At 47.9% G+C, this 10,000-nt stretch overlaps 1 protein-coding gene across 1 annotated transcript in view; it reads right to left on the reverse strand.

Annotated features, from left to right (window-relative positions):
• The window catches only part of LOC123751889 (uro-adherence factor A-like), a 25,707-nt gene that overhangs the window by 477 nt on the left and 15,230 nt on the right, over window positions 1–10,000 (reverse strand). Inside the window, exons 2-3 of the mRNA XM_069303370.1 lie at window positions 4,559–5,284; window positions 2,835–2,914 (exon numbers count right to left, since the gene is read on the reverse strand). Of these exons, the coding sequence (XP_069159471.1) occupies window positions 2,835–2,914; window positions 4,559–5,284 (806 nt within the window). The remainder of the gene's footprint in view (window positions 1–2,834; window positions 2,915–4,558; window positions 5,285–10,000) is intronic.

Consider the following 10,000-nt stretch of genomic DNA (forward strand, 5'->3'; position numbering starts at 1 on the left):
CTTCCATAACCGTGGTTATGGAAGCCGGTCGGCCGAGCGGACAGCACGCGGGACTTGTGATCCTGTGGTCCTGGGTTCGATCCCAGGCGCCCGCGAGAAACATTGGGCAGGGTTTCTTTCCCCCTATGCCCCTGTTACCTAGCAGTAAAATAGGTACCTGGGTGTTAGTCAGCTGTCACGGGCTGCTTCCTGGGGGTGGAGGCCTGGTCGAGGACCGGGCCGCGGGGACACTAAAGCCCCGAAATCATCTCAAGATAACCTCAAGAACCGTCAGAGGGAAATATGTTACTCCCCCCTGTAAAGGTATGTCCGTTTTCTGTCCCTGATCTCTGCCTCCATTTTCTAATTACACCAGTGACTTTGTTATAATTAATAATAATTCGTTCTGGGATGCTCTCGGACGCAGGTTCGAATCCTCGTCACGGCCCTTGTGGATTTGTTCATTTAATAATAATTCATTTTAATTGTGTAGGGGGACAGGCAGCCAGGGCCTATATAAACGTTAGACTTATATCAATCTCTGCCTTAACCTCGAATTACTGACCCCGCCCAGGGGTCAATCCCCACATACAAGCTAACTCCCAGGTAACTATAGATACAGCCAGGTGAACAGGCCCTTTAGGTGATAGAAAACGCGCCGAACCATTTCTGTCCCGATCGGGATTCGAACCCGGAATTCTGGATTGTAAGCGCGAACGAATCCGACTGTACTACTGACACCCATTAACTGCCGGGTTCCTCCCCTTAGATCTTATGGGGGGTGTGTGATGGCATGGCTGTTGTTGTTCTTGTTGTTTCAGATTCAGCTACTCAGAACGAAGTGTCCATGTAGCACGGGCTATGGCGAGCCCGTAAAAATGATATGGCTGATGTGAGGTGTTCTTGTAGGGAGAGGAAGGTGAGGAGGGAGAGGGGGGAGGGGTTGAGGGAGAGAGGGGAGGGAGAGAGGGGAGGGGAGGGAAGGAGGGGGAGAAAGAGGGGGGAGGAGGGGGAGAGAAAGAGGGGGGGGGTGGTACAGGGAGGAAGAGGAGGACAGACAGACTAACACAGTCACCACCAGGTAACATCTCTAGTGTCAAATCACTGTGTTTGTGTGAGGTCGGAGGCCAAACGCTCGGGGCAAGCTTCACACAATTTTCCCAGTAATTACTGTTGTGGACGTGCCCAACAAGGACCAGTCGGGATTGACGAAGAAAAGTTTTAGTTCACAATGAGCACCTTTAGTATCTTATAATAATAATAATAATAATAATAATAATTTTTATTTAGGCAAAGGTACATACATAAAGAGATTTTACAAAGTTTGTTGACTTTATAGATAAGAGCTAGTACATACAATGCCTAAAGCCACTATTACGCAAAGCGTTTCGGGCGTTTCTTAATGCCAATTGTATTTTTTAAGGTATTTTATTACTTATCTGATTAGGCAAATCTACTGTATTTTTTAACGTTTTTGGTTATACCAAAAAAAAAAATGTATTTTTTTTATTGTGTTAAATTTTAAGACAGATATAATGGAGGATAATGGCGAAAATTATGCCTAAGGCTGTATCTTATCCCCCCTTACCAGGAGTCCCCCGTCCCTGCCCTCCTGTCCTCCCGTCTATCCCTCACCCCCTATCCTCCCCCCTCCCCCCAACGCCACTTCCTGGAGGTGAGACGTGACTGGTTGGGCCTCGTCAAGGTGACAGTCTTCCGTCCGCGCCTGGGAGCTTTTCCCTGCCACTCTGAGACGCCCATATATCAGCCTGGCCCGCCTCCACCACTCTCTTATCTCTATATTTACCTCCACCACAGTGGCTTCACTCACAGGAGCGGCCAACAGTGCCTTCACTCACAGGAGTCACCAACAGTGTCTTCACTCACAGAAGTCACCAACAGTGTCTTCACTCACAGGAGCCACCAACAGTGCCTTCACTCACAGGAGCCACCAACAGTGGCTTCACTCACAGGAGCCACCAACAGTGCCTTCACTCACAGGAGCCACCAACAGTGCCTTCACTCACAGGAGCCACCAACAGTGCCTTCACTCACAGAAGCCACCAACAGTGTCTTCACTCACAGAAGCCACCAACAGTGCCTTCACTCACAGGAGCCACCAACAGTGGCTTCACTCACAGGAGCCACTTACGTAACCTATAATCTTGTCTGTCTTGTGCCTTTGCGAATTTGATCACGAAATTGTATTAAAATGCATATCATTCGAGGATTCTGAAATTAGAGTGCAATGTGCGGAACATATTGCAAAATATGTAGTGTGAGTGTGACCTGGTGAGGCTGGTGTGAGTGTGTTCTGGTGAGGCTGGTGTGAGTGTGTCCTGGTGAGGCTGGCGTGAGTGTGTTCTGGCGAGGCTGGTGTGAGTGTGTCCTGGTGAGGCTGGTGTGAGTGTGTCCTGGTGAGGCTGGTGTGAGTGTGTCCTGGCGAGGCTGGTGTGAGTGTGTCCTGGCGAGGCTGGTGTGAGTGTGTCCTGGTGAGGCTGGTGTGAGTGTGTCCTGGTGAGGCTGGTGTGAGTGTGTCCTGGTGAGGCTGGTGTGAGTGTGTCCTGGTGAGGCTGGTGTGAGTGTGTCCTGGTGAGGCTGGTGTGAGTGTGTCCTGGTGAGGCTGGTGTGAGTGTGTCCTGGCGAGGCTGGTGTGAGTGTGTCCTGGTGAGGCTGTGTTGGTCCCTAGTGCAAGGTTGGTCCCTTCTGTGGCCTTATAAGGTTAGTTATCTCTCACGGGTGTATCAAGTCTGAAAGTGGCGTATTGTTGCATACTTTCAGTACAGGAGATGAGGTCAAAAGGAATCTGTTGGAGCTGAATGTGACAAAGGCTGTTGGGCCTGACAGAATCTCACCATGGATACTAAAGGAAGGTGCAGAACCACTAAGTGTGCCACTCTCTATGGTGTATAACAGGTCGCTGGAAGCAGGAGACCTGCCGGAAAGTTGGAAGATAGCTAATTTAGTCCCAATATACAAGAAGGGTGACAGGCAAGAGGCACTGAACTACAGCCCAGTTCCCCCTAACTTGTATACCATGCAAGGTGATGGAGAAGATTGTGAGGAAAAGGCTCGTAGAGCATCTGGAGGGAAATAGCTTTGTAAGACACTACCAGCATGGGTTCAGAGATGGTAAATCGTGCCTCACAGGCTTAATAGACTTCTATGACCAGGCAACAACAATTATTTCAGGAAAGAGATGGGTGGGCAGACTGCATTTTCTTTGACTGTCAGAAAGCCTTTGACACAGCCATAAAAGGCTGTTAAAAAAGTTGGAGCAACAGGCAGGAGTAAAAAGTAAGGTGCTCCAGTGGATAAGGGAGTATCTAAGCAACAGGAAACAGTGAGTAACTGTGAGGGGGGAGACATCAGAGTGGCGAGATGTCACCAGCGGGGTCCCACAGGGCTCTGTACTCGGACCCATCCTGTTTCTAATATATGTAAACGATCTTCCAGAGGGTATAGACTCATTCCTCTCAATGTTTGCTGATGATGCAAAAATTGCGAGAAGAATCTAAGCAGATAAAAGATAGACAGAGCCTATAGGACGACCTGGACAAACTGGAGGAATGGTCTAGAAAATGGCTACTAAAGTTCAACTCAGGAAAGTGTAAAGTAATGAAATTAGGCGAAGGGAGCAGGAGGCTGAACACAAGGTACCATCTGGGAGGTGATATCCTGCAAGAGTCAAATAGAGACAAAGATCTGGGGGTTGATATCACACCGAACCTGTCCCCAAAGGCCCACATCAAAAGGATATCATCAGCGGCATATGCTAGACTGGCCAACATAAGAACTGCCTTTAGAAACTTGTGCAAGGAATCGTTCAGGACCCTGTATACCACTTATGTCAGACCAATCCTGGAGTATGCAGCTCCAGCCTGGTTTAAGTAGTTCATACCTAGTTAAACATAAGACAAAGTTAGAGAAGATTCCGCGGTATGCCACCAGACTAGTACCAGAGCTGAGAGGTATGAGCTACGAGGAAATGCTACGGGAATTAAACCTCACGTCCCTGGAAGACATAAGAGCAAGGGGAGACATGATCACCACTTACAAAATTATTAGAGGAATTGAGAGTGTGGATAAAGACAAATTATTTAACACGGGTGGAACACGAACAAGGGGACACAGGTAGAAACTGAGTACCCAAATGAGTCACAGGGACGTCAGAAAGAACTTTTTCAGTGTCAGAGTAGTTAACGGATGGAATGCATTAGGCAGTGATGTGGTGGAGGCTGACTCTATACACAGTTTACAATGTAGATATGATAGAGCCCAGTAGGCTCAGGAATCTGTACACCAGTTGATTGACGGTTGAGAGGCGGGACCAAAGAGCCAGAGCTCAACCCCCGCAAACACAACTATGTGAGTACAGTGAAATATTATCGCATGGGAATATTATCACTGTAGAATAATATAGCTGTTGGATAGCACCCGTATGATATCTTAGTGGGATGATATCGCTGTTGGATAACATCTTTGTGGGATAATGTCACAGTGGGATAATATTGCTGGGGGATGATATCTCCGTGGGATGATTTCTCCATTTGATGATATCTCCGTTTGATGATATCACCGTGGGATGATATCTCCGTTTGCTGATATCACCGTGGGATGATATCTCCTAGAGGTGATATCTCCGTGGGATGATATCTCCGTTTGATGATATCTCCGTGGAATGATATCTCCGTTTGACGATATCACCGTGGGATGATATCTCCTTGGGATGATATCCCCGTGGGCTGATATCTCCGTGAACTGATATCTCCGTGGGCTGATATCTCCGTGGGCTGATATCTCCGTGGGCTGATATCTCCGTGGACTAATATCTCTGTGGACTAATATCTCCGTAGGATGATATCTCCGTGGGCTGATATCTCCGTGGGCTGATATCTCTGTGGGCTGATATCTCCGTGGACTAATATCTCCGTAGGATGATATCTCCGTGGGATGATATCTCCGTGGGCTGATATCTCCGTGGGATGATATCTCCGTGGGCTGATATCTCCGTGGGCTGATATCTCCGTGGGCTGATATCTCCGTGGGCTGATATCTCCGTGGACTAATATCTCCGTAGGATGATATCTCCGTGGGATGATATCTTCGTGGGATGATATCTCCGTGGGATGATATCTCCGTGGGCTGATATCTCCGTGGGCTGATATCTCCGTGGGCTGATATCTCCGTGGGCTGATATCTCCGTGGACTAATATCTCCGTAGGATGATATCTCCGTGGGCTGATATCTCCGTGGGATGATATCTCCGTGGGCTGATATCTCCGTGGGCTGATATCTCCGTGGGCTGATATCTCCGTGGGCTGATATCTCCGTGGACTAATATCTCCATAGGATGATATCTCCGTGGACTAATATCTCCGTAGGATGATATCTCCGTGGGATGATATCTCCGTGGGCTGATATCTCCGTGGGCTGATATCTCCGTGGGCTGATATCTCCGTGGACTAATATCTCCGTAGGATGATATCTCCGTGGGCTGATATCTCCGTGGACTAATATCTCCGTAGGATGATATCTCCGTGGGCTGATATCTCCGTGGGATGATATCTCCGTAGGATGATATCTCCGTGGGCTGATATCTCCGTGGGCTGATATCTCCGTGGGCTGATATCTCCGTGGACTAATTTCTCCGTAGGATGATATCTCCGTGGGATGATATCTCCGTGGGATGATATCTCCGTGGGATGATATCTCCGTGGGATGATATCACCGTGGGATGATATCTCCGTAGGCTGATATCTCCGTAGGCTGATATGTCCGTGGGATGATATGTCCGTGGGATGATATCACCGTGGGATGATATCTCCGTGGGATGATATCTCCGTGGGAAGATATCACAGCAGGATAACCCCCCATACGCCCAGGTACGCAGGTGTGGAGCACAGAGGGCCGTGGTAGCATCTAGTCTCCCCTGGGTGCGCCTAGAACAGGAATCATGAACCGGTTTTACAACCAACCTTACTGGTTTTTGCCTCTCTGGAGTGTGACGTCAGTTGACCTCAGGGTTATATTTGGCCGCGGTCAGCTGCTGGGCGGTGTACACATGTATGTGTAGTAGATACATACACGGCTGTAGTGGGGTACTGTATCCATGTTGTGTGTGGCAGTGGGCCCCCCCTGTACTGTGTAAGCTCACATAGAGGGGGGACCCACCCCCTTAAGAGGTGGGGGGGCCCAGCGCTGAATCCCATTAACGACTACACACAGTTAAGAGCAAAAATGGGCCGAGAACGCTTGGTAATCCGGCATTAGAGAGTCGTCTGGATTAGTGACGCTCACGAACTCTCTGTTGTTGTGGTGATGTTTCCCGCGCATGTCCAGGGGGCGCTCGCCCTCCTCTGGTCCTGGGGCGGTTGGGTCACTAGGGTGATGGGGGGGAGGGGGGGTAGTGTATCCTGGTCACGATCATGTGTGTGTCTGTCTCTCTGTCTCTCTCTCTGTCTCTCTGTCTGTCTCTCTGTCTGTCTCTCTGTCTGTCTGTCTCTCTCTCTGTCTGTCTGTCTGTCTGTCTGTCTGTCTGTCTGTCTGTCTGTCTGTCTGTCTGTCTGTCTCTCTCTCTCTCTGTCTCTCTGTCTGTCTGTCTCTCTCTCTCTCTCTCTCTCTCTCTCTCTCTCTCTCTCTCTCTCTCTCTCTCTCTCTCTCTCTCTCTCTCTCTCTCTCTCTCTCTCTCTCTCTCTCTGCTCTTTCTCTTTATCCACAAGGCAGAATACATGATTATTATTGACGAACATCAACAAACAACTGCCAATTACTCTGAAACTAATTACTCGTAACTCTAATGCTCGCAGCGGGAGAGACGGGTAAGGGGGGGGAGGAGGGGGGGACGTGAACAGTAATTAAAATGCTAAAAGGAATTCCCTAAATTGTTTTCCATTGTTTGAGACAGGCCTATTATGTTTATTGAGGCCCCCCGTAGGCCTTTAGGCCAACGACTGACATTCCAGCAGTATGCAACCCACAACAGTCTGCTACAACGCCCAGGTAGACCTGTTTACTAGTATGTGAAGAGAGGCATCATAAGAACATAAGAATGCAGGTAACTGCAGAAGGCCTATTGGTCCATACGAGGCAGCTGGTATATGTATCTACCCAGGTGTAAGGAAAGTTTGCCCAAACGCTTCCGTCCTGCTTGGAATGAAACCCCGTGACTTGGTCGGTTGTCCCCCCATAACACATGTTAACTTTAACCCCATCTTCTATAGCCCCCCATAATAAGTTATAGATAATTTTAGTTAATGTCTTTGTGTTTATTTGAGTTATTGCTTTTATTCGATCCGTTTTCTTATGTGTTTATATTGATCTATAATAAAAATATCCGTTTTCTTATGTGTTTATATTGATCTATAATAAAAAAATCCGTTTTCTTATGTGTTTATATTGATCTATAATAAAAAAATCCGTTTTCTTATGTGTTTATATTGATCTATAATAAAAAAAATCTGTTTTAATTGTATTATATATTGTTGTTGTTTGAGAGCTGCATATTGACTGCCACATATTAGGACAGTTAACCCAGGAAGTGCTGTAGCTCCTGGGCCCTAGATCTAGTCGACGTATAGATGGGCTAGTGGTACAGGTGGACGGAGTGACAGCATATGTATTCAATCTCTTTCTTTATTATGCACCCCATACCCATCCCGTGGGCGGTGGTGTTACAGAGGCACATAATCGGTTCAGGAACTGAACCTTCTAGTTCGTTTAGCTAAGTAATTAACACTCTTTAGACGCTAGTTAAAGGGGGCTAGCTACGAGGGGGGGCCTCGTAGCCTGGTGGATAGCGCGCAGGACTCGTAATTCTGTGGCGCGGGTTCGATTCCCGCACGAGGCAGAAACAAATGGGCAAAGTTTCTTTCACCCTGAATGCCCCTGTTACCTAGCAGTAAATAGGTACCTGGGTGTTAGTCAGCTGTCACGGGCTGCTTCCTGGGGGTGGAGGCCTGGTCGAGGACCGGGCCGCGGGGACACTAAAGCCCCGAAATCATCTCAAGATAACCTCAAGATAGTTACACTATTATTAATGTTATATATGCATGTACACATATTCATATATATACATGTACATATACAAGGCTGTTTGAGAGACAGTCTGAGTGTTTGGTCTCAGTGTGTTTGGGTACTGTGAATATTATGTATTCTCCTAGGAGGGAGCCGGTCGGCCGAGTGGACAGCACGCTGGACTTGTGATCCTGTGGTGCCGGGTTCGATCCCAGGCGCCGGCGAGAAACAATGGGCAGAGTTTCTTTCACTCTATGCCCCTGTTACCTAGCAGTAAAATAGGTACCTGGGTGTTAGTCAGCTGTCACGGGCTGCTTCCTGGGGGGTGGAGGCCTGGTCGAGGACCGGGCCGCGGGGACATAAAAGCCCCGAAATCATCTCAAGATAACCTCAAGATCACCTCCTGTAGCAGAGGTGCTGGGAGGCGAGCTTCAGCTCTTGGGCTATACAGCTGGTTGTGTAGTTAAACCTAACTATATTATAACACACAGAAATCACAATAGCGTGATGTATCAAATGAACAAATCCACAAGGGCCGTGACGAGGATTCGAACCTACGTCCCAGATCATCCCAGACGCTGCCTTAATGGAGTGAGCTACGACATGGTCAAAAGAGTTGAAACCAGAAGTTGTACCTAACTTGGAGCCTGCAGCCTCTCCGAGACACAAATCAGGGTTTTACACAACTCCTCGTCACGGCCCGTGTGGATTTGTTCATTTATAATTATTATAGTTAGTTAAACCATAAACCATTTTTATAGTTAAACCAGTTTGTATAGCCTGGTTTAATCTCCTTTTTTTGGAGATATCTTGAGGTTATCTTGAGATGATTTCGGGGCTTTAGTGTCCCCGCGGCCCGGTCCTCGACCAGGCCTCCACCCCCAGGAAGCAGCCCGTGACAGCTGACTAACACCCAGGTACCTATTTACTGCTAGGTAACAGAGGCATTCAGGGTGAAAGAAACTTTGCCCATTTGTTTCTGCCTCGTGCGGGAATCGAACCCGCGCCACAGAATTACGAGTCCTGCGCGCTATCCACCAGGCTACGAGGCCCCTAACATTAACAAATTTCTGTGATTGTTCCAATGGTAGAGTTTCCTGATGTTAAAGTCTCCTGTTATCCCTCTAGCTGTTTGAGGTCATTATTGGCCGCCTCTGCCGTCCTGTTTTTGTCCTTTCCATATCCGTCTGTCTGTCAGCCAGGCCGATGGCCCCGTCAGCATTCTGTATGTCGTGATCATGTCCACTGTTATTGTCCTCCAAGTTGGTGAGGTTCAGCTTTCTATTATCTTTATGTAATATCTTTGTCTCCTGGATAACTGGTGGTAAACTTCTCTAATATTTTGAGCCAGCAAGGTTGAATTCAGACTCTGGGGCTCCGCCTTTTTCATATAACACTAGTCTCCTAACGTACGTGTTAGGGTCACTGCTCCTATCTTAACAGTGCCTCCTAACTAAGCAGTGTCTCCTAACTTAGCAGTGCCTCCTAACTAAGCAGAGTCTCCTAACTTAGCAGTGCCTCCTAACTAAGCAGTGTCTCCTAACTTAGCAGTGCCTCCTAACTAAGCAGAGTCTCCTAACTTAGCAGTGCCTCCTAACTAAGCAGTGTCTCCTAACTTAGCAGTGCCTCCTAACTAAGCAGAGTCTCCTAACTTAGCAGTGCCTCCTAACTAAGCAGAGTCTCCTAACTTAGCAGTGCCTCCTAACTAAGCAGAGTCTCCTAACTTAGCAGTGACTCCTAACTAAGCAGTGTCTCCTAACTTAGCAGTGCCTCCTAACTAAGCAGTGTCTCCTAACATAGCAGTGACTCCTAACTAAGCAGAGTCTCCTAACTTAGCAGTGCCTCCTAACTAAGCAGAGTCTCCTAACTTAGCAGTGCCTCCTAACTAAGCAGAGTCTCCTAACTTAGCAGTGACTCCTAACTAAGCAGAGTCTCCTAACTTAGCAGTGACTCCTAACTAAGCAGAGTCTCCTAACTTAGCAGTGCCTCCTAACTAAGCAGAGTC

The sequence above is a fragment of the Procambarus clarkii genome, chromosome 50, assembly GCF_040958095.1.
Source record: "Procambarus clarkii isolate CNS0578487 chromosome 50, FALCON_Pclarkii_2.0, whole genome shotgun sequence".
NCBI classification, from domain to species: Eukaryota; Metazoa; Arthropoda; class Malacostraca; order Decapoda; family Cambaridae; genus Procambarus; species Procambarus clarkii.